The 25,100-nt window shown below is 35.0% G+C and overlaps 3 protein-coding genes across 7 annotated transcripts in view; 1 reads left to right on the top strand and 2 right to left on the bottom strand.

Annotated features, from left to right (window-relative positions):
* Positions 1-6,791, bottom strand: part of LOC122404513 (UNC93-like protein) — a 79,776-nt gene extending 72,985 nt beyond the window's left edge. Inside the window, exon 1 of the mRNA XM_043408536.1 lies at positions 5,932-6,791. The gene's annotated coding sequence lies outside the window, so the exon portion shown is untranslated. The remainder of the gene's footprint in view (positions 1-5,931) is intronic.
* Positions 6,792-8,015: 1,224 nt separating this feature from the next.
* LOC122404578 (lipase 3-like) lies at positions 8,016-19,255 on the bottom strand. 5 transcript variants are annotated; one of them, XM_043408661.1, is made up of 18 exons: positions 19,145-19,255; positions 18,380-18,526; positions 17,761-17,941; positions 17,219-17,333; positions 16,486-16,729; positions 16,227-16,385; positions 15,929-16,156; positions 14,432-14,612; positions 13,569-13,683; positions 13,127-13,370; positions 12,383-12,541; positions 11,990-12,217; positions 11,100-11,918; positions 10,587-11,000; positions 8,972-9,127; positions 8,744-8,861; positions 8,308-8,670; positions 8,016-8,195 (listed from the first exon to the last, which is right to left on the bottom strand). In XM_043408661.1, the coding sequence occupies exons 2-13, from the start codon at positions 18,497-18,499 to the stop codon at positions 11,772-11,774; spliced, it is 2,121 nt and encodes a 706-aa protein (XP_043264596.1). In that variant the 5' UTR covers positions 18,500-18,526; positions 19,145-19,255; the 3' UTR covers positions 8,016-8,195; positions 8,308-8,670; positions 8,744-8,861; positions 8,972-9,127; positions 10,587-11,000; positions 11,100-11,771. The 5 variants fall into 5 exon arrangements, with proteins under 5 accessions (XP_043264596.1, XP_043264594.1, XP_043264593.1 ...); XM_043408659.1 differs by lacking the exon at positions 19,145-19,255 and having other exon boundaries at positions 11,100-11,344; positions 11,513-11,918; positions 18,380-19,131; XM_043408658.1 differs by lacking the exon at positions 19,145-19,255 and having other exon boundaries at positions 11,100-11,694; positions 11,762-11,918; positions 18,380-19,131.
* On the top strand, positions 19,189-24,832 carry LOC122404577 (gem-associated protein 5-like). The gene is made up of 16 exons (XM_043408656.1): positions 19,189-19,278; positions 19,495-19,812; positions 19,881-20,239; positions 20,373-20,696; positions 20,773-21,028; positions 21,127-21,358; positions 21,440-21,524; positions 21,721-22,093; positions 22,201-22,495; positions 22,577-22,813; positions 22,891-23,038; positions 23,120-23,377; positions 23,439-23,649; positions 23,720-23,926; positions 24,103-24,541; positions 24,603-24,832. The coding sequence occupies exons 2-16, from the start codon at positions 19,504-19,506 to the stop codon at positions 24,830-24,832; spliced, it is 3,963 nt and encodes a 1,320-aa protein (XP_043264591.1). The 5' UTR covers positions 19,189-19,278; positions 19,495-19,503.
* The last annotated feature ends 268 nt before the right edge of the window (positions 24,833-25,100 follow it).

Below are 25,100 nucleotides of genomic sequence, written 5' to 3'. Positions count from 1 at the left end.
CCGTTTGGTGTTTACGTTTGAATTTTATGAATTTTAATGAATACATGCTGCTACCTGTGACAATTGGTTATTTAAATACGTGCTGAAATGGAAACTTTCCTAGAATGTGGCGTCGTGTTTGACAAACCGTTTGGCAAACACGAATCGTGTCTGACGAATAATTATAATTAGTGAGATGTTCAGGCGTGGAATATTTTACGGGAGACTACGCGCCGTGGCGCTGGTTTTGTTGCTATTTTATAACTTTACCGTTTTCCTACTCGCCGCTGAATAAACAGACGAGATTTCCGTTCCGCGGAATCGGTGATCGGCGTTTGAAAAGAACACCGGTCACAAAGATAATTCAGAACAGCTGCGCGTAAGAGATCTAAGGATCGTAACGTTGCTCGTTTACATTCCACTGTTCTGTGTCACTTCGGAGCAATTATGTAATATATGGATTAGGAGCACATAGAAACGGGGGAGTTTCCACTGAACAAAATCTAAGAATCATCGATCATAGTGCAAGATTTTCCTTTCAAGCATGAAAATGCCAATTAACGCGTCGAACTTCGATTTCCTTAAACACGTGCATAACTCGCGACGACTTGTGATCGAGAGAACTGCTACTAGAGATTTACAAATTTTTTTAGAATTATAACAACGCAGATATGAGGATGTTGATTAAATCTTACGACGATCAAGTTGGAACGAAACAGAAACGATACTTTACAAAGGATATAGATCCTTTACAAATGTCTGTAAACTTGGACTTTGAATTATCAACAATTTTCTGCACTTTGTTTTCTTTTCTTATCGTGTATACATACAGGGTGTTCGTCAAACTTCAATTTCCTTAAACACGTGTATATTCGCGACGATTTGTGGTCGAGAAAACTGCTACTAGAGATCTACAAATTTTTTAGAATTATAACAACGCAGATATGAGGATGTTGATTAAATCTTACGACGATCAAGTTGGAACGAAACAGAAACGATACTTTACAAAGGATATAGATCCTTTACAAATGTCTGTAAACTTGGACTTTGAATTATCAACAATTTTCTGCACTTTGTTTTCTTTTCTTATCGTGTATACATACAGGGTGTACGGCCACCCCTAGGAAAAATTTTAATGGGGGATTCTGGAGGCCAAAATAAGACGAAAATCAAGAATATCAATTTATTGATGGAGTCTTCGTTAAAAAGTTATTAACAATTAAATTTAAAAATTTCAAATCGTTGTGGAAAAATTATTTTCGGTTGCGGAGGTCAATTACAATCATTTTTGGTGAATAGATATACCTTCGAAATCCTATCCACTTTCGAGAAAAAAAATCGAGTAGGTATTGAACTTTTTACATGAAATTAAAATATATAAAATCACACTAAAAAAATTATAGTTAGTTGCAGGGGTCAATTATAATCAATTTTTGTCATTAGACATACCCCCGAAATCCTACCCACTTTCGAGAAAAAAATTCCTTACCGAAAATCTAATTACGTTAAAAAAAAAAATTTCAAATCGTTGTGAAAAAATTATTTTCGGTTGCGGCGATCAATTACAGTTATTTTTGGTAAATAGACATACCCCCGAAATCTTGCGCATTTTCGAGAAAAAAATAGAGAAGATGTGAAATTATTCGACAAAATTAAAAAATTACAAATCATTGTAGAAAAATTATTGTTGGATGCGGGATTCAATTACAGTCATTTTTGGTGAATAGACATACCCCCGAAATCTTGCGCATTTTCGAGAAAAAAAATCGAGTAGGTATTGAACTTTTTAGATGAAATTAAAATATATAAAATCACACTAAAAAAATTATAGTTAGTTGCAGGGGTCAATTATAATCAATTTTTGTCATTAGACATACCCCCGAAATCCTACGCACTTTCGAGAAAAAAATTCCTCACCGAAAATCTAATTAGGTGCCTTTTTTCGACGAAAAAAAAAAATTTCAAATCGTTCTGAAAAAATTATTTTCGATTGCAGGAGTCGATTACAATCATTTTTTATCATTACACATACCTCCGAAATCCTACTCATTTTCTAGAAAAAAATTCGAGAAGTTGTGAAATTTTTCGACGGAAAAAAAAAATTACAAATCATTGTAGAAAAATTATTGTCGGTTACAAGGGTCGATTACAATCAGTTTTTGTCATTAGACATGCCCCCGAAATCTTGCGCATTTTCGAGAAAAAAAATTCAAAACTGGCGGAACTTTAAACGTTAATAACTTTTTAACGAAGCCACCATCAACAAATTGGTATTCTTGATTTTTGTCTTATTTTGGCCTCTAGAATCCCCCGTTAAAATTTTTCCCAGGGTATAATAAAATTCTGTTCATGAAATGTGTTGATAATATTATACCGATGCTGACGCTAAGGTCGATCCTGACAGCATGTACGTCATGTATCGTACAGTTTTAAATATTGGCAAAAAGCATTTACGTCAACAGATAAACCATATTACAATTCAGTTTTTATTTTTTTTTTCTGGCGAACATGTGTATTTACAAATAATTTAAACCGCTGAAACACGAATTTACTAAAACTTCTATAACTCCTACAATATGGAGACATAATAACATGAAATTTTTTAAATAGTACTCATCTTTCTTGGAAGAACAAATTCTAACTAGCTCTTGATTGTAAACCTTCTTTTCAGTATGTAAATAATTTCGTTGTATTAAAAATTAAAAACACAATGCGTACATGTGTATTTATAAATAATTTAAACCGCTGAAACACGACTTTACTAAAACTTCTATGACTCCTACAATATGGAGACTGATACCATGAAATTTTTGTAAATAGTACTCGTCTTTCTTGAGAGAAGAAATTCTAATTAGCTCTTGATTGTAAACCTTCTTTTCATTATATAAATAGTTTCGTTGTATTAAAAATTAAAAAGACAATACGTACATGGTAATTACAGGTATTTTACAGTACAGGAGTAAAACATATTTACAGTACGCCGCGATATAAACAGAAATGTAAAATTTGTTGTATTGTCTTTAGCACGTCTTTCAGTCTTTTAATTTTCTCAGCGCAACACATCGGTTAAGCAAACTAGTCAATTATTTTTATTATGCAGCCATTCTCTGTTCCTTTGGCACAGTAGAACCTCCATTATACAAACTTCCGTTATTCCACCAAGAATTCTACTATCTGAACGTTCTGTTATCCAAGCAAAACACGTCCTTGCAGTGTATCACTTCTCCTATCGAAATATTCTCCCATAAAGGTAAAAATACTGCAAGGATTTTTCGTACAAATAATAACAACGTTCGAGCGACACGATGGCAATTGTAATACATCGAAGAACGAAAATGAAAAGTTCGAAGTCGATGAGGTTCAATGGTTAAAAAAAATGAATTGATTATTTAACAATTTCTGTATTCCAGTTAATTCCGGGGCGTTATACGCCGCGTTCCAGTGTTTTATTTTTTATCGTAAAATAACACCGCGTTCGTAAAACGTATTCGGAATCGCGCATAAATTGTTTCCACTCGCGCGCGTATTTTATCGTCGAAACTCGGTCGTTCGGTATCTGAAACGCGTTTTCGCCCGGCGTTCGAGTCGCGTAACGCGTATTTTCGAATAGATTCGCCGACGATCGGCCGAAGACAAGAGTCACCGAACCGGATATTCCGATCGAAAGTAGCGAATAACCGAACAACACCGACGTTCCCATACGGTTTGCCCGCCATCGACCGTTTATCGCGTATCGACGACTCCGGAACCTCGGTACGTCCCGTAAACCACGAATTTCTTATCCACGTAGAGCGATGAAATTCCACGCGCGATCGTGAGAATCCCTGCATTCCAAGCAACACGGTCGCGAAACGCGTTTATAAATAACGGTTCCGATCTACGTCGGTATTACAATAATTACCAATCCACGGTTCGTGTTTAAAAAACTATATTGGTCGATAAAATATACGAAATATAACTTTAAGGAAACTTTTCAAAGTTGACCAACCGATACTTCGTAAATCATATTTAAACAACATTTCAATACACGAATGTTTAAAGTTTATTCGTGGCGAATTATATAATCTTTCGCTATTAAATTATTCGACCAGTCCCAGTAAATGATAATGAATAGATAATTAAACGACGATTATTGGATTCGTAGTATCGACGAATCATTAATGTGAAAATCGAATAAATATTTGTAAACTTTATCGTTTTCTATAATAATGATAATTTTCGAACACTTTCTTCGATGACCTCAAAAACATATAGTTTTCTACTTTGAGTCTTCCACTCTGCCAAGGAACGTTTTAAATATGCGATGCAATAAAACAACGTCACGAACAGAAACTGATCTAACGTTTAATAAATGAAAAAAATTGTGAAAAAACAATTGGTTACGTATATTTTACGTTCGAAACCACGCGTTTGTAAATAACGGTTTTGACGTGTGCACGTTGAAACTATAAAAATTAGACGCGAGTGGTTCGTATTAAACATTACAGAAGTTAAACGCATAAACGAAATATAATTTATATGACGTATGGTAAAACCGTACTAGTTATGTTCGTACATAATGAGTAATCGCCTATTGTATTTTAATAAAAGCACATTGTTTGTAAATATGTGCACTCGCTTGATCGCATAAAGCTTCGCGTATCCATCTACCAAAGTGTGGAAAAAAAAAGTAAACTGAGAATAAACGCTGTTATAAGGCTGCCTAGGTTTCCGATGTTATATCAACAAACCATTAAAGGCAATACCGAGAACAATTTTTGTAAATGTATCCGCGATATCTTTTCCAACGCTCGTCTAATACGGTGTGAAAAGCCAAAGTAAACTAAGAATGCACGCTGTTTATGTGTACAACGAAGAACCAACAAATTATTAAGTACAAACAACTTTTATAGACTATAATATTTCTGTAAACATTCTTGTAGCATTAACATTGTTATACTAGGAACAACTTGTATATAAACGTTCAAGAATTTTGCATTTATTCAGTCCTGCTAATAAGTTTGGCAAATATGATCAATTCCTCGGAATACTTTTACCTTTATCGTTTTCTGTGATAGTGGTAGTTTATAGGTTATGATCCTCGAATACTTTCTTCGAAAAGTGTACAGGTCTCTGCTTCTGTGTCTTTCGTTCCGCCAAGGAACGTTTACAAATACGCGATAAAATGAAAAAACGTAGCGAATAGAAACTAACCCAACGTTTAATAAATGAAAGAACTGTGAAAAACAATTGGCTACGCGTGTTTCGCTGTGGAAATCGCGACGTTCCGAGTTCCATTCGTAACGGCGTGTTTCGCGTGTCGTTTCGCAAAATATCCCCCCTGGGCGTTCGATTTCTTTTATCCCGCGCGGCTGTCGCTCGCTTCTCGAATATTCGTGTCGCGGTGGACGACGATGTCGCTACCTAACACGAGCTGCTATCGAGTTTAACCGAAACCGATAGCCGATCGTAAAACTCGATGAAAACTCCGGTGTATGCGCGACGACCGGGACACACTGTGCCATTCGAATCGAATTACCGTTATTCGCGTCGAATTCGATAATCCACGGATACCCCCGCCCTCTATAATCAACGACGGTGCGAGCGGTAACGCGATTATCATCGCGAACTGACCACTCGCGCCGCTGGTAATCGTCCTCGGGGTAGTTTAAATCCGCCTTTACGCGCGCGCGTGCATCGTTTACAATTTCTCGTGTCGCGTCGTTCGACCTGTTGCCCGCTGGTATTTCCACGCATCGACATTTTCTTCTTTCGCTACCGAGCAACGTGACACCCGGGTGCCTTATTATGAATGAGGTCGACGACTATAAATATTAAGTAACCGTCGCGTACGTATATTACGCTGACACACGCGATACCTTTATCCGTACGACCGATAGATAAACACTCGAATGCACGAAACAACAGTGGTCTCCGCGGGGAAAAAAAATTCATAGAACGGAAAACACTTACGTCTTAACGGTTCGATTCCTTGCGCCCCAGACACGACGATTTTGCGCCTCTTCTTCTCTGGTTGCTTCGATCTTTTTCGGCACGTTGCAACTCCCGGGTACTATCTCGTCCCCTTTCGGTATTTTGATAGGCTGCACGCGATCCGAAACGTTGACAACAAACGGTTCGGTTCTCTCGCGGATCGATACAGCAGGAAGCACACTCGATTTTTATCGAACGTCGTTCAAGATCGAGCCCGTGACATGCGAACGCGATACCCACGAGCTAACCGCCGACAAACGGGCACACAACGTCGGACTTGCGTGAATGAGAAGTCGTCGAGGAACGTGGGAGATCGAGCGAGGTTCGGCTACATCCGAACTGTTCGGGGGTTCGGAGACAACTGAGCCTACCGGCAGACTTTGGAATCGGTGAGCGGTTCGGTTCGCCGACTCAACTTCCCCGGTTCGTGTCAGTCGTGATCGTTGTTTTCTCTGTCTCTCGATACACGTTACACCAAGTGCACGGTACACGCGCGTTCTACCTTCGCGACGAACTCGCTTCTGTTCCTCCTGTTCCTCCTTCTGCTCCTTTTGTTCCTTCTGTCCGTGGCTTTTCTGTATTACTAGCCTCGCCTCGCCGCGCCGCGCCGCGCCGCGCCGTACGCGGAGCCACCGCAGAAGCGGCCACGCACGCACGTGCGTGTCTCGCGACTTTGTTCGCGGCGGCGATGAAAATGGTACAATGAAAATTGTGTTTGCGCACCGCGTCGTTTCGTCCCTCGCAAGGTTACCATTATCCGCGCGCAGCCGTGGCTAACCGTGCTCACCGAATAAAGCACCCGTAGGGTAAACGTACCAATTCAGCTACAACGCCCAAATACTGACCCATAACCTCAATAACAACCTGTAAACCACAATAAATGACAACTTGAACAATGATACCCGATTCTAATGTCCCAATTACATGAACACTTTACGAAACATACAAATTTTGAATAAAAAATCTACATTTTTAGTGACATTATCCCGAATCCACACATTTTTTTCAGGTTTTACGAAAAAGGCTGTATTCCAACGTTGAAATAAATCGAGGAGTTTAAAAAAGCTGCTTCCCCTATTCTTTCAACAAAGAAACATAGTTTTTGGAAACCGCGAAACGCGTAGATCTATTTCGATGTTTATTTGACATAGATTGAACTAATTTTATCTCTATTCTAGTATTAACTTATCTTGAAGTTGATTTATGTCTAGACCGTGCGAGGGTATTTCCATGATTTTTTAGAGGTTATATAAGAACCATTGTCTAGTCGCATAAGCTCTGTGTGTTGGAGCCAATATTTTGATAGGAGATGAGATTATTGCGAAGTCTCAGACATGTAAATTTCCTTTGAAAATATTTATGCATTCGTTTCTGTTCATGACCCCATCAGCGATTACTATATTACCCGCTCCATCCGCGGAAAAACACTATAGGTTGAAGATTCTGTTTATCGAGGCTTTTATTTGGCTTACGCCATACGATTTGTCTGCCATCCGATTGGAAAACATTAAATTTGCATTCATCGGTAAAAATTACCCATTTCCAAGTGTCATGTGTCCATTTAGCGTATCCATTTGCAAATTGCAAACGTCTTCGTCGGTTTGCTTCACTAATAAAGAGTTTCTTTCTAGAAACCTTGCCGTTGTATCTATACCTTCTGAGGACACGTGTCACATTTCGTTGTTAACCTTTTTTTCTTCGTTAGTTTCTATATTATAACGTTCCAAGATGTACTCTATAAAGAATCAGCTATGTTCTCTCGTATCTTATCTCTTAATACAACCTCAAATAAATTAATCAGTTAAATGCTCCTGTATTTGACTGAATATTAGAAATTAAAATTGTAATTTTCCACCGAACGATCCGAATGCTACCAACCTTGTACGATGAGAAACTTGAACGCCTGCACGCGACAACCCTGCACACAAAAACCAGCTGGTAAAAAGAGTATTCGTACACCGTATTGGCATAACAAAAATTGTAGATAAATACTTTTTTTATTTCTCTACCTGTTATTTACTATTTTCTTCTTTACGTTTCATTTAACATTCTTTTTAATCAAATTCTTTTTAATTCTTTATTTACGATGGACTTAACCTCGCGTCAAAAGCTATGTTATCAGCGACAGTGTCGATTGATTGTACTGTTTGACCGACAATCTTGATTTCTTTGACGTGCTCAGAGATCGTGAATTTTGTTGATTTCGAGGCCCAGTTTTGAATTCGTTACGGTGAACGTTGTACCTGGAACAGGATACGGTAAAATCGTTTGTTTTACAACCGTTTTAAGCGTCCGTGCGAAGATTTCGCGTTGTCCATCCCCGAGAATCATCGGAAGAATGTTATGGTTTCTGACCTGGAAAATCCTGTTGCGGGGCAACTTTCTCAACGTACGGCCTTGCCTTTTCTCCACACACAGAAAATTTTCTTCTCGTTTCGTCAGCAACGCGTTAATACGAACGCGCCTTCTGTACCGACCCGGCCAGTGGAAACGCAATTGCGAATAACGAAATAAGCTCGCTTTTTATGAAGTGTTGCAACGAGGATGTTCTCCAGGTGTTCGTAAATAAAATTCAAAGCCCATATGTAAAGTTAAATCCTTGAAGTATCCCTGAGGGACTCTACGATGCCAACAGTATTTTTCCATTGCACAATCATTAGCAGAACCCATCGACACTGATTCTAGAATGATCGTCAATAGCAGCTCTTCCAGCGATACCTTGAAGATGACCACACCTCTATCGAATGTTTTTAAGGGTTTTCTAATCGCAGAATATAAACAAATTTCCTACTTGTTTCGTTCGTATTGTAACCTGGATTGTTCCTTGGATCGTGGATCGATAAACCAACAAATACGCGGAACGATGTTGCAAAATTGGTTTATTATTCGATACATCGATATTTGGACGTCTGGAATAGAAATTTGTCTGAAATTTAACCAAGTAGGCCATGGCTTTGTAGGCCGATCGGTAGATTATGACATCAATACTTTTTACGTAACACCAGTGAACGACAAATACCTAAGTTAGGTTTATATTCAGGATGCACCACCGAATCGATCCATCGTAAAGATTATTCACGTCCAAAGCCGTTTATACGTTCGATTTATCCTGTGAATTGAACTGGGAGTATCCGACCGAAAATTTCCGTTGTTCGAACAAACAAATATTTTTCAACTGTAATAGTAATTATCATTATGAATTACACGTAAACAGTCAAATTCTAAAACTGTGTTTCGTCTTAAAATGTAATTTACGTTAGTATGCAGAGTGTTTTAACGAGAAAAATTTTAACGAGAGATTCTAAAGGCCAAAATAAGACGGAAAACCAGAATATCAATTTCTTAACTGAGGCTTCGTTAAAAAAGTAATTAAAAAAATTAATTAAAAAATTTCAAATCATTCTGCAAAAATTATTTTTGGTTACAGAGGTCGATTACAATCACTTTTGTAGAATACACATACCCCCGAAATCCTAACCATTTTCGAGAAAAAAATTCGTATAGGTAGACCAATTTTTCGGCGAAATTAAAAAATTTCAAATCGTTCTGGAATAATTATTTTTGGTTACACAGGTCGATTACAATCACTTTTGTAGAATACACATACCCCAGAAATCCTAACCATTTTCGAGAAAAAAATTCCTTACCGAAAATCTAATGTGAGGCTTCCCTGACATTTCATGCGAATCTTTAAAATGTCATAACTTCTGAACGGATTGGACGATTTTGATGTTTCAAAATGCAAACAACGCGTATTTTGATGAAGAATAGGTGAAAGTTCTAAAAATATTCGAGAAGCTCTTCCATGACCCTGCAAAATGAGAAAAACGCCATAAAAATGATACACTTTTCAAACAGTCACAACTTCTACAATAGTAAATATATTTCATTGAAATTATGGGGGGAAGTAGAGTTCATAGATACCTACAAAAAAGTATTACACAACTTTTCTGCACGACGTCAAACAAAATTACTAAAAATGGAAAACGAATTTAAAAAAAAGATTGAGAAGGGGATGGTGCCTAATTTTTATGGCGAAAAAAAAAATTTCGAATCATTCTAAAAAAATTATTTCTAGATTCTGGATTCAAATACAACCATTTTTGGTGAATACACATACCCCCGAAATCCTACGCACTTTCGAAAAAAAAATTCAGGAAGGTGGATCAATTTTTCGGCGAAAAATAAAATTTCGAATCGTTCTAAAAAAATTATTTCTAGATTCTGGAGTCAAATACAATCATTTTTGGTGAATAGACATGCCCCCGAAATCCTGCCCACTTTCGAGAAAAAAAATAGAGAAGGTATGAAATTATTTGACAAAATTAAAAAATTACAAATCGTTCTGGAAAAATTATTTTCAGTTGCGGGGGTCAATTACAATCATTTTTGGTGAATAGACATACCCCCTAAATCCTGCGCATTTTCAAGAAAAAAATTCAGTACTGTCGGAACTTTAAACATTAATAACTTCTTAACGAAGCCTCCATCAACAAATTGGTATTCTTGATTTTCTTCTTATTTTGGCCTCTAGAATCCCCCGTTAAAATTTTTCCCAGGGCTGGCCGAACACCCTGTATAATAGTGATAAAATTTAAATTATAGTTGAAATCCAAAATAAGCTTTGAAAATACCTTTACTCGATAAATAAATTTCTACAGTCACGTTGAATTTTTAAAAATCTTTCACCCTGAAAAGAACAATCATAATGTGTTTGTCGCGTTTAAAATTGCATGGAAGTTTAACCTTAAGAAATAGTTTTCTGTTGCAGATATTTTTTTTGTTAGTTTTATAAGAAAGCAAATATCTTCGCAATTTCCCCGCATTGGACGAAGTTATTGTTCAAAGACTACGCAACGAATTTTTCAAACTCTTGTCACTTTTTGTATCAATAAATACTACGATACTTCGGCCTTTATTTTGCAGCATATCGAGCCAGTCGTTCGTCGTTTAAGATTCCCTACGATTCATACATAATTTACAACGAATAACTGAAATTCCTCGTGTAACTTCCTTTTCGTATAGTAATGGAAGAAAGAAGAAAATACCTGCAAACGTATATATTTATTTGTATTCCATTGAATCCACGGAATGTAAATTATATTACGTGAAATTTATATTGTTGAATACATCGCAGTTTTATTTACTTTTTTTTTCTTCAAACTGCAGACACGATACCAAGCTAGACATTACATTTAGTATTCTTCGTACGCTCATCATATAACTGATTGCAATTTTATTACTTCCGATAGTTCGGTAATCATTATCTAGGAACACGTTAAATACATAAAATACTCGATATACTTACTCATCCAATGTGTCTCCAATGTTTTTTTTTTCTTCAACGTGGTGTACTAACGCTGGTACGTTACGAAGACTCGATTCCTGAAAGCTGAACAAATATGGAGTCTGAAAATAGTACCCCATTGAGTAAAGAACGAGTCTGCGTTTATGAAACTACGTTTAAAGTTCATTATCGATACTATTTACGTGGTATATAAAAATATTAAAAAAGAGATTAGAAACTAAAAATATGAAAGTGTCTGAAATATTTTAATACCGTAAACGCAAGAACTATCTACAGATGACTCCAATAAACATATACGAATATGTATACATAATATTACGTTTGACAATTAAAGCAGACGCTTCGTTAAAAATATTTTTTATTTTTGTATGCCCATTATGAGGTAGGTTACAGCTTCGTATAAGACAATTTAATTGCTGAAGTCTATAAACGATCTGCAATATAAAAGTATATTAAAAAACAAAAAGATAGATAGAAAAATAAATTCCTGTAAAAGAATACATTATCACGCTCATTTCTTCATCATATCGAGCAACTGTTTGTAGACTAATCTGGGAGTATCCGTACCCCATACGTAATCTACATGATTGAACTTCTTATATGGTATTATGTACATAGTTGGTTCGCTCGGTAACTCGTTGGCCAGTCTCATTACGTCCTGAAAATTAAATTCACGTTGTAAGTGGAATGCAATTGAAAAATATACCGAGGACTCTATAAAACACGTACAGTGGTACTGGACATCCAATCATTTTGAGCGTAAATTAACGTGATCGGTATCGCGATCTTTGACAAGTTATAACTAGGAGGCTCGGTGCTATTATAAATCTCAATATTTTTTTTTCCGCCATAGTCATATTGCCTAAAGTATCCCGACGATATTTCTTGGCTGTAATGGACCAAAGTCTTGATAGACGTGCCAGCAGGCATATGGTTCAAAATCGTGGGCAATAACGTCTGCATAAAACCAAAATTTAAAGAAAAGTTACAACAGTAATACCATCAAGAAGCAAAACTTTTTCTTTTTTTTTATACAGAAACATTGAATAACATATAATATTTCAATTGAAATTTTATGTACGTTCAATTTTTTTGGAAAAATTGCTTAATTTTTGCACTCACTGTATTAAATAATGGCGCATCGATACCGACAGCAAGAAGTATCAAATTCGCGCAAATTTTGTCGCGAATCGAATCAAAGTAACAGAAATATTTTGCTAGAAACTTCGTGATAAAATTCTGTGGAAGGATCTCGCCCTTACCAAACAGGCTGCTGATTCTCTAAAAATTAAATTAGTAAAGTTTTACTGAAAGTTATCAGATCCAGAACCATTCAAAATTTATACGCTGTTCGTAGTAATTGGAAGATTAATTATTCAAATAATCTTATCGTTCGCCATAGTGTCCAGTATTCTATGGATTTCAGCGCCATATGTAACGTTAAGTAAATTTTAATTTGCAAAAAAAAATCGTACTCGTACATGAAAAATATTAATGTTATGTTATAGATTAATAGAAAATAAAAATAGAAAATATTAATGTCTATGTTATAGATTAATAGAAAATAAAAACAGAAAATATTAATGTGTATGTTATAGATAGATAATAATGTTAAAAGTCAGACGAGATCGATATCTTCTTTATGGTGGAAAGATTCCAGATTTCCTTTGGAAACCCGCTACTGATACAAAGAAGATGCTCATTGAATATTTAATTTTTCGTTCGACACTTATATTAAGACGTACTGTATAATATATTTCTCATGTTTGATATTTGGCTCGTTGAATTATCTAGAGACGCGATCTTCCAATTAGTGGGATAACGTTACGATGATAATTTTTACGGTGTAACAGGTATTCGGTTTACCTTGATGGTGTTTCGAAACGGAGCTAAGTATCGCGCGGGACTTTTCAAATGCTTCATGAAGACGACCGGGGCAAGACTATACGCCGAACGCAATAGATTTACAACTTGAGGCCGTTCGCTGGCCATTACGTAAAAGCATGTCGTGCCCATCGAATATCCAATATACGCGGTTAAAGTATCATTCTTCAAATCGGCGATGTAGGTGATTATGGCTGGTAAGTCGTAAACGCCTGATTCGTGCCAGCTAAAGATACAATTACAATACATTATCGTTGGTCGTACAGTAGTTATCACGAAAGTAAATCGTTTGTACACAAAATGGGAATCGTCCGTTTCCTAGAAACGTAATTAAAGATACACGAATCAAAAGAGATATACGCGTTACGCGTCGCTACTTTTTCGTACCGCTGTTGCATGCATCGTACACACTTTTTCCAAATACCTGAAATCCCAAAATTTACGGTCACTGTTGGACAAGGAAATATGTGCCCTCGAGTAGGTATTGCCACGCAAATTTCCAAGCCATACATCGTAACCCTGGTCAGCTAATAGGTAAGCTACAATAGCAAAACGCGCTAATAGTACATGATACTGATTAATCTAAGCATGCAAGTGTCAAAGACGCGTTTTATACGAACAAATTTCGTCTTGCAGTGCACTTTAACAGGTAAACGACGTTGGAAAGAAAATTAGTAAGTGGACGAAGAGTTAATCTTACAGTAATCGAGAAGAAGAAAAGCCTGCTCCATTAAACAAATCTATCAAGGCTTGTTTGAGTTTTCCAAGAAATATATATATATACATATAATACAAGCTGGAAAATCGAGGAATGAGAAAAGTAATATTTTTTTATGAATCTAAAATTAATCAAAAATTTAATCTTTAATAATGGACGATCTTGATATTGAAAGGAGAAAGACGAGTCTCTGTTAAGAAGAGTTAATTTTACAGTAATCGAGAAGAAAAGCCTGCTCCATTAAACAAATCTATCAAGGCTTGTTTGAGTTTTCCAAGAAATATATATGTACATATAATACAAGCTGGAAAATCGAGGAATGAAAAAAGTAATATTTTTTTTATGAATTTAAAATTAATCAATTTAATCGGATGGACGATCTTGATGTTTCTTCAATGGCCGCACGTTTCACGCGAGAACTGTTCTCCCCTAAACTGAATAATTACCAAAGCTGTAATAACGCTTCAATGGCCGCACGTTTCGCGCGAAAACTGTTTCTCCCCTAAACCGACTAATTACCAAAGCTGTGATACTTTAACTCGTAAGGATAGTTCACAGGATTTCTGTACCGAGAGCTTTGCCTTTTCCAAGCACAACCCATTCCGCCGAGGTGCCGAATATACCATGCTGCACGTAGATCGCAGGTGCACCGGACTTGCCTGGAATTCGGTGCACCGTCAGGAGATATCCATCTTCCGTTTGTACAACATGAGCTTCGGCCGGATAACCATTCTTTCTTATCAGTTGCAACTACAACAATAAACAGACGTTAATCATTCATCGGGCGAATATAAAATACGCTGGTGTAATTTATTTGCGCTTGACAGTTTATAGATGTGCTGTATGTGCCAAAATTACTAAAAATTATACTAACGCGTAGTCTTCTTTGGTAGCGTCTTATTCACGTTATAAAAATTTACTTTATTTAACACGAAGATGTTAAAACTTATACTTGTGCTACGTAATGTAATATTGATTAATAATATTAATAATTGATAATTAATACTGATTAAATTTATACTATTTATACGCTTTATACTATTATTATACACTTTAGATAAGTGTGGAATGTAGGCTGACAGATAGCATTTGTTTCTATTCTTACGAGGACTTCTGAAAATTCTAATAACCATGTCGTGAAAGAAACAATCGAAGTGTTCACATGGATAGCCTTGCTTGTTTATTCCCGCTCATTTAACGGTTATCCGCAAGCGAGTGTAAACGCATCGTTTGAAAATAGTTCTAAAATAAAACGAAAATCTAGAATTTAAAACATCGATGAACATTAGGAAATGTATAAAAACAAACGAAACAAAACTTTTTCCTATCGAGTAAGCATTTATTCAAAATAATTCGACATTTATCACGTCGATACAGCTTATGATAGTTTATATAGTTGTAAATAAATTATCAAAGTTTTATAAAAAAAACAAAAAAATAAATGCAAATAATAACGAAGTTTTATTTTGTCCTGTACAGACCTATCTTTTTAAATTGTAAATATTTATATAACTTTCGTATAAAATAATAATACTTATGATAATGACTGAATTTCTTTTTCCAACGTGTTATACATTACTCTTTAGCATGCTAAGTAACGCTTTGTAAACCAATTTAGGCGCATCTACGGCCCACAGAAAGTCTACGTGATTGAATTTCTTAAATGGTACACTATAAATAATTGGTTTGTATGGCAATTCATTTTTTAATCTTATCACATCCTGAAAAAGGTTTTTGCATCAGTACCATAAAGTGCAAACGATTACATAAAAGTATAGACGGCAGAAGGGATGTAACGAACACCTAACCTAAATCAGGCTCAAACGCAGAAGCATAACCTATAGTTGGGCCGAAGAATGAATAAACTTTGGAAACCTTTCATCGCTTTGTTAAGCCGCGAATAGCAATTATATCTACAATTATAACTATTACTCGCTATACCAGCAATGAGTTAAATGTCTCTTCCGTTCTTGTTTCTTTTAATTCCCAATAACTTGAACTTTTACCCAGCTTTGAATGTATTCCCTCCACCGACTATACTTGATACAATTCTGTGCTATACGTACAATGGAACTAGACAACCAATCGTTAGGGCCACAAAATAACACGAGTGGCGTCGTAATATTTGAAATATTATAGTTGGGTGGCACGGTGCTATTGTAAATCTGTACATTTTTTTCTGCACCATGGTCAAACTGCCTAAAGTATCCCGATTCAATTTCTTGAGCATAATGAACCAACGTTCTGGAAGACGTACCAGCCGGCGTGTGATTCAAAATCAGAGGCAATAACGTCTGCAATAGATGGGATTTAAACAAAAAATTGATACACGCGACCAGTAACGGATACAAACGTTATACATACACCATTAAATTGTGCTTTGTCAAACCCAACGATGACGAACATCGAATTAGAGCATATTTCTTCTTCCAAATAGTTTACGTAACATAAATATTTTGCTAAATGCTTTATAACGTAATTCTGTGGCAAAAATTCACCTTCACCGAGCAGATAGAAAATTGTCTGAAGTTCGAAACGAAAAAATTGTTTGTCGAGAATGTTTTTATTCGTAAAAAATAGACTTCGGTATGATGTACTTTGAATTTGGAATTGCTTGCTTTACCTTAAAATGGGTTGCAATCGGAGCTAAATACCGTAAGGGACTTCGTACGTGTTTCATGTATACTACAGGAGCAAGACTGTACACCGAATGCAACAGTCTTGTTATTTCCGGCCGTTCGCTAGCCATTACATAGAAGCATGTTGTACCCATCGAGAATCCAATATATGCTTTCAAATCGTGTTCTTTCAATTCTACGATATAAGTGATCATCGCTGGTAGATCATATATGCCTGACTCGTGCCAACTAAATAAATAATTATAACACAGTGTCAATGCTAATCGAATAAATGTAATCCTTTCGATGTTAAGAACCGAAGGTTATTGAATCTTGTGGAAATGAACCGTGCAAACACTGCTTTGGTAAAGTGATCGACTCGGTCGAAAAACCGTATCGTGTGAATGTTAAGCATGTTCACCGTAGGCGTTTACCGCCTGCAGTGCACTGATCGTCAGAAGGCTTGCAAGGTTCATTTAAGCGAGCGTATTTTACGTAAGCGTGCATATTTGCGCGGCGTAAAAAACGCTCGTCTAACTCGGACTTGAACGTCTACAGCACCCGAAGAATTAACGCGTGATAGCAAAGAAAGCAAAAAATTGTATTGTCCACTGTACCGACACGTGATAGCTATTACATAATTCCAAATAACATTGTTAAAGAATCTTCGTCGGTTGTTGAAACTGTACTTGCTTATTGCAAATATTTTTCATCGATGTAATAGTTTGTTACAAATACCTGAAGTCCCAAAATTTTGGGTCCCCATCGGACAAAGAAACGTGTGCTCTTGAATATGTGTTGCCACGAAAATTCCCAAACCATACATCGTAACCCTGGTCAGCTAATAGATATGCTATAATAGCGAAACGAAGTAATAGTATATAAATACTACTGAATTTAAACACGTTAAGATCGTGATATACTGTACAAAAAATTGATGTTTTAATGTATACTATGTTTTCACTTCCCCCTTCTAGAAATCTTTCACAGTAACTACCAAATTTGAAACATCTTTCAAGGACATCGCTGTAGTCGAAACAAAATCGATTAATCTCTGAAGGCTACCGAGGACTGAGGGGTCATACATAGACATCGGGGTGGTGCCCTTGAGCGATTAATAGTTTCATTTCAACCATATTAAAAGACAGATACAACAAAAATGTCTAATAAAATGGTTACTTGGTAATAACTTTGACAATTTTGATTTCCTCTCCTATAAATACATAAAATTGTGACAGTACAAAATCTAAGAATTGTTTTTTATATATGTATTCCTGTACCAAGAGCTTTGCCTCTTCCAAGCATAACCCAATCCGCCGAACTACCTAATACACCGTGTTGCAAAAAGATTGCAGGGGCTTTGAGTATTCCTGGAATTCGATGCATTGTCAGGAGGTAACCATCTTCTGTTTGTACAACATGAGCTTCCGCGGGATAGCCATCCTTTCTTATCATTTGCAACTACAATGAACAACTTATCTTAAGTACTGATTGAATGTAATTATCTACTGAGAATCATACAGGCATTCCATACAACTAGGAAAAGCTATATCTCTAAAACGATTAGAAATACAAACAAATGTACAGCAAAATTAAACAGCATCGAATAATAAAACTGCATACTTTTTTTAAACGAAACTCTATAATTTCGATGATACCTATCCAATGCAGTATTTTAATTTCTACAAAAATGGATTAAGGTACCTAAAAGTTATATTAAATGTAGTAAATACTTAATGCAATGACAGCAACTCAAGAACAGTATTAAATAAAGCAGAAAGTTTATACAAATGTTATATCAATTTCTTTTCATTTTAATATCCTAAATTAACTTATACAGCAATGTCTATATATTACGATATATTTTGTACATACATCAAAGGATACAATTCTACTTACTGTATCGAGCCCGTTGTTTGGATCATGCTCCCCATTAAAACTGTACGATTTTATATTTAACAATGAAACTGCAGGAGAAAGGATGCACAGCAACAAAAATACGAGAATGAAATCCTTCATTCTGAAAATTTTGCACAAACTAGACCACTGAAAAAGCAATGAACTAATTAATAATACAGCTCGAACAGAAAATATATTAACAATTTGTTTTCCTATGAACAGAAATATTATTAATCACTTGTCGTTCCTGTCAACACTGATTTCATATTCATGTTTCGTATGTTACAGATTAATAATCATACGTATGAGTCATGTTACGTTTTCTGCTGCACTATCTTTCTTTTTGGAATAAACATAAATATTATCTGTCGATATTTCATCATATAGCATTGACCTAACGGAACTCTCCTTTTATAAAAAAACTGAGATTTCTAATTTAGATACAATTCGCGTATTAGGAGTTTCAATATCGTAAAATAATTGCCAAATTTTTGATTACTCATTTTGTACATTTATTTTGCAATGTGCAACTTAACAGTGCAAATCTAACGATGAGGCGTAAAACTCGATGCAACGATTTTATCTAGACACAATGCGTGTTAAACTTTGTTTTTAAGAATATCGAACTCTTATTTCTATAACGATACCATCATTTTCCCACTATAAGTTTATGTTATAAAGAATTCCGAGTACACTTTTACGAATACCTTTTAAGAAAATTATAAAGGAAGTAAAAGTAAATGTTTCGGTTAAATACTTGTGTACCTACGTCAAGGACCTTTCTTCTTTCTTCTACCGCGCACGTGATAATTTGATTGGGGTTGAATGGTTGAATCCGTTGAATCCTGTTGACTGTTAGATAGTCGAATAACCGGCAATCGACAACTGTCGACAACGTTGTAAGTTCTCTACCACGTGTCTCGCATATATTGTTTAGTAAGTCAGATAATGAATGTTTTAAATATTACAGTTTGTAATATTTATTTTTCATATATGATCGTGATGCTAATGTAAACCGAATGTCGGTTAACCTTAAAACACGATTAACATACGACCGCTTTTGTTTATGAAACGAGTAGGTTCTAATTTTAAAATGAGCTTTATGTACATTTCAGCACACAAATATGAACGAAGCTACTTTACCACCCTCGCCAAATTGGTATTTAAGTAATATTCTTGCTTGTTCTTTCGATGGAACTGTTGCATGGGGTAGTAGAAATGTAATTGTTATCCTTAAAACTGAGAAAAACGAGAAGTCGTTACAATATTCCATCATTAAACAAGCACACAAAAATAAGGTGGCTTGCCTTGCCTTTACTCCTCCGTTCGAAGAAGTAACCGATAATTTGATAGCTTCGGTAGGAGACGAAAATATAATTAAAATATGGAGTTTGAAAACGTTATCTACAGTTTACAGCCATTCCCTTGGAGCTGTAAGTATATACATAAATATATTTTGTATGCGTTTATAAAAATTTCTGTTTAAAAATTTTTCTTTCAGTATAAACAACCGATAGGCGTAGATTGGTCGTATAAAGAACCTTTTGTTGTATACTCTGCAATTTCTGATGGTTGTGTGATATCATGGAATGCTCACTTTAACAGTATCTCTTCCATTTCGTTAGGAAAAGTAGCGCCTACGTGTCTTTCCTCTTGTCCCCATGATCCACATCTTGTGGCCGTAGGTACTAAGAACGGTTTAGTCTATATTTTGAGTTTTCAAGGACAAGGAACAATAGTTTATAAATTAAGAGGACACGATACTGAAATAGTTAGTTTATCATGGTGCCCTTCGGAATATAATGTTATAAGCAAAAATCAAAAAAGAGAATTACTTTTAGCTTCGGGAGGGAAAGACAGGTAATTTGAAAAGTTTTCACAAGTCTTGCATAAACTTTAAGAACATTATCCCAAACGCTAACCAGTATTTTAGTTTACGATTGTAATTTTCATATTTTTTTAAATACTCATCCGCATCAAATTTTAACAATAGATCAATTTTTATTTGGAAAGCTGGTGGAGATGGACGTTACGAATTGACAATTTCATTGCCTACCACACCTCTCGATTCTAAACAACATAGAAGCAAATTAAATGCATCGGTAGGTACTTGGATCGCGCTTTGTTGGGTAGAGCCCAACCTATTGCTTACAAGTGCCTATTGGGGTGAATTATTATCTTGGAATTTATCAACAATGCCAAAGGGCAAACCTACTTCTAAGATGATACATGCGCATCATAATAGAGGTTTATTTTGTATTGCACACGTACCGACTATCCAAACAAATGCGGTAGAAAATTGGAGAACGAAACAAAGGTTTCTGATTAAAAGTTACTTATGAAATTCAATTTATAAAGCTGTCGTAAATTTGAATATTTTTTATAAATTACAGACTTCAAATTTGGACTTTGGCGCAAGATCGTAAAGTTATTTGTTGTAATATACAAGAAGACAACGTTGAAATAGAATATAATATTTTTACACAAAATGGATACGTTTATTGCATGGCTTCCTGTCCGTTAGATACTTCGCACATTGCATTTGGAGTTGGCGATGCAATGTTACGATTATGGAAATTGTCAGAACCACATGATACTTCATTTGATATAACTGTCTTATGGCAAAAGATAATGGGAAAAATTCGTACGGTAAGAATTTATTTATCCGAACTACCTGAGCTGACTTCAATTTCGGGTCCTGACTTGACTCCTTGTTTCCAGTCACCTAACAATTATATTGTATACAGATATCATGGCATCCTGAAAAGGAAAATTTGTTAGCATATGCGACCGAAGAAGGTCGAGTCGGTGTGTTCAATACAAATGGAAACAAACCACCCACTTTGTATAGACAATATCACAGAAATATAGTGTATTCTATTCATTGGGGTCCTCATCCAAACAATAAGATGCAGCATGTTTTATACTCTTGTGCAGAAGGAGAGCTTGTATTCTACAATCCATCAAAACACAATGAAGGTAGTACTTGGCATTTAATAGTTAATAAATGGCGGTATTATTACATCACATTCAACTTAAAATTATACTTAATTTCATTAGAACCAACACCTATATTTAGCAAGGAAGTTACAGAATTCTCCTGGAAACCAGACTTTTCTTGTTTAGCAATAGGATTTGAGAATGGGTAAGGTCCCAAATATGTCAGACTCCGCAGAAAGTACTCCAATGTTTATTTTCCAGTACCTTAAAACGGTGTATTTAAATATATGTTGGAAAATAATCGTTGAATTTGTTTTAATGCATAAAATTACATGGATCGAAAAACGTAATACTTTTTGCGGGTTCGTTAAATTCATTTAAGCAAAGATACTATTTTCCAGAACAACTTCATTTCTTAATCGCAAGATTGATCTGTGCGGATATGGTAGATTTTCAATGGCAATGGTGCATTGCTTGGTATGGCATCCTGAAAGTACAGCAACAGATTCAACGTATTCTCCGTTTAAAAATTATTTAGCCGTTGCCTTTAAATCGAATACGATAACTATCTTGGATCTATCCAATTTTGTGAATCAGTTACCAAAATATGAAAATTACACAGAAACTGATATGGAGAAAAAAGTGGATGATATGTATAAGGTGCACGAAGTTGTAGCCACCCTAGTTGGTCATAGTCACAGTGTTGTTTGTTTAGCATGGAGCCCGTATATTAGTGGCCAATTGGTATCGGGTAGTTATGACCATATTACGCAGGTATGATCAGTTTTATGTTAAAATATAGTAGTTATAAAATTTATAGAAATTTTGATAATTCGAGACCCTCGTTATATTATTTCTTTTCTCGAATTATTGTTTCTTAGGTATGGAATGTTGAATCACAAGAATTAATAGCTACTTATACAGGACATAGTGGCCCAGTACTATGTTGTATGTGGAGCCCACTAAATCCTAATTATATTATAACAGGCTCTGCAGATTTTACAGTACGGATATGGAAAATCGCTTCTAATAATGCCATTTCGATACAAGAAGAAATACATAAAAAATCAACAAAGAAAAATAAAAAGGAGAAAATCAAAACAAACATGATCACCGACATTTTGACTGAAAATATGTCAGGATGTTCGATATCAAATGTTTCTCAAACAGTACAAAGTATAAAAATGATATTTGCATATATATTGCTCAAATATTATTATTATAAAATTACAAACAATAAACTTTTATTAATTTTAGATTTAAAAACAGTGTCAGAGACGAAAGTAGAAAAGAAAAAGGGTGACCGAATGCCATATTTTACAAAAGGTCCTAAAACACAGAATGATAAAACACATTTGCTTAAATCTATCATGAATATTGTAAGAAACGAACAAAATGAAAATGTAGATATCGAAGAAAATCAGAAAGACATTTTCCATTATATAACACCGTTATTCTCGGAAAAAGATTTTATGTCATTTTTTACCAACGAGAGTAAGTTAATTATTAATTAGACGTATGTTACGGCGAGCTACATCGTGTCTCCTTTATTATTTCTTATCAATACACAGAATGCAATCATGCAGAGAAAAATAGGCATAACGTAGCAACAGAAATGGACATATGGTGTGACAATCTTAAACAAAATTTAGAAGAAGCCGCCAAAGAGAAACGCCTGAATGACTTTCTTATTTCGCTTTCAGCTAGTCTTTCTATGAAGTATGCAACTCTGTTTATTCATCCTATAAAATCTAACTAGAAGCATTGCGAAATAAATATGACAATTGCATTACATTTTAGAACGTGGAAAGATATGTGCGAGCTGTACGCGTATCAATTAATAAACGAAGGCAATCCTCATAAAGCAGTATCGTATTTACTTTGTACACACAAAACTTACAAAGCTATAGAAGTGCTCCAAGATGCGAATTTGCACAAAGAAGCTTATGTTCTCGCGAGATGTAAACTTGAATCGGATGATCCGGTCCTAACGGACGTGTTAAAAAATTGGGCGACCTACGATGTACGCGTAGGTCACTTCGAGGAAGCAGCATACATGTACGTTATTAAGTTACCAAACATTACGAATCATAAATGATTTTTTAAATTTTATTTTCAGTTATGCTCAATTACGAGACTTTTCTAATACAGTGAAATATCTTGCACGTATCAGAGATTCGAATAGTTCACTAACTGCAGCCGAGATTGCACGTTTATCTGGCGACGAAATTCTTAGTAAGTCTTTAGCCGAGGAAGTAATAAATGCAGCTATGAAAAATTCAGAACATAATTTAGTTCGAAGTATAATCACAAAATTTCCATACCTTAAAGTATGTTTATAATATATTCTCCTTCTTATATTTTACGTATTCAATATCTGACGAAACAATTATGTTCTAGTACCGAGAAGTACATTTATTAACCCATCAAGAACTTGAAAAAATTATTAAAAAAGACGTAAAGCTCGACACGATTCGAATGTGGTTGAACGGAGAATTAAAGTATGGATTATTCAAAGAATTGAAAACAATATGTGGAGATAGTAGTTCTTATTACAATGAGTTACATCAAAGTAATTTTTGTAATACCTTGGAAAATGAACAGATGGTAAAATTAATACAGTAAAACCTCGGTTTAACGAATTTTGAATTTAATTAGCAAAATTGTATAGCATTACGTTAGTATATGACCTACATTATTTATTTTAAAAATGCCCCCCTTCCGCTACAATCCGCTAAATTGAGATTTTACTGTAGTCTCAATCGGATAATTTCTAATTTCAGTTATGGTTGACAGTCAGCTATGAAATTGCAATGGCAATAAGTTCTACTGAAAAACAACAGCAGTTGAAACATATCGTTACTGCATTAGGTGCCATTACACAGTTTGAAAAATTGGATCGAAAAAATGTTGAAGATCGGTGTAACTTCTTGATTGAAATTATTATTAAATTAGATGCTAAAAGCCCACTGGATGAAGAAAGCATTTATACAAAAATTGATTGTCCTGTGTCAGTTAGCTTACGAGCTTATTTATGTTATGCTGTTTTAAATTGGCTCGCAGATAATGTACACGAAGAAAATACGAATAACATCAACGTACAGATTTGCATTGTTTTAATAGAACATTTGATCGAGGATGTTTTAAATAAACGTGCCGTAAAATATTGGTCGATCACAAACAACATTAACAAACTGGAAAAACAAGTAGTTTCCGATCTGTGTAAGTAATAGAAACATTACTTGATTGATTTTGAAAAGACTAATATTAATTTTCCCATTAGGTAAAATTCAAGAAAATAAAGATGAACAACAAGATATGGAATCTCTTGTACAAGAATTGAATATATTGAAAACTGAAAAGAAACAACTTCTTGATGAACTAGTTTGCGTTCCTAATCCTATTATGGTTTATAGCAAGGCGAATGAATTAGCTAGCAAGCTGTCGGATGAAACTATTCAAACTAAGTTTGAAGACATTGTTTCCAAAGCATGGATAAACGCTACCTCGTAAATAGAATTATATATTTATTTAATTTTATTAGTTTAGTATCTGCTGATCATAATAGATAGCCGTAATTTTTTGCTTCAATTATAGTTTGTGATCGAATGATTATTAAATGCTCAATATTCATTATTATTTTTTTCATAATTGAGCAATTTAATTTATTTTTTTTTTATGAATGAAAACTATTTATTTAAAGGATCTATTCAACATTAAATAAATATAAATCACGTTTATATGTAATAAATTAGAAAAATACGATTTTTATTTATAAAAA

Source organism: Colletes gigas, unplaced genomic scaffold (assembly GCF_013123115.1).
Source record: "Colletes gigas isolate AHSC1104 unplaced genomic scaffold, ASM1312311v1 Colletes_gigas_Sc00003, whole genome shotgun sequence".
NCBI lineage: Eukaryota > Metazoa > Arthropoda > Insecta > Hymenoptera > Colletidae > Colletes > Colletes gigas.
Note: the sequence above shows the minus strand (reverse complement) of the source record. Positions and strands in the feature narration are given on the sequence as shown.

Excerpts from the sequence above, each read along its gene's own strand:
- LOC122404578 (XM_043408661.1), bottom strand. The coding sequence starts at position 18,499 with ATGAAGGATTTCATTCTCGTATTTTTGTTGCTGTGCATCCTTTCTCCT. Across the intron at positions 17,334-17,760 it reads TGGAAGAGGCAAAGCTCTTG|CATATCTATTAGCTGACCAG; the intron begins GTACAGGAATAC and ends TCGCTATTATAG. Across the intron at positions 13,371-13,568 it reads CGTAAATTTTGGGATTTCAG|CTGGCACGAATCAGGCGTTT; the intron begins GTATTTGGAAAA and ends TTGTATCTTTAG.
- LOC122404577 (XM_043408656.1), top strand. The coding sequence starts at position 19,504 with ATGAACGAAGCTACTTTACCACCCTCGCCAAATTGGTATTTAAGTAAT. Across the intron at positions 20,240-20,372 it reads GCTTCGGGAGGGAAAGACAG|ATCAATTTTTATTTGGAAAG; the intron begins GTAATTTGAAAA and ends TTTTAACAATAG. Across the intron at positions 24,542-24,602 it reads ACAAGTAGTTTCCGATCTGT|GTAAAATTCAAGAAAATAAA; the intron begins GTAAGTAATAGA and ends TTTTCCCATTAG.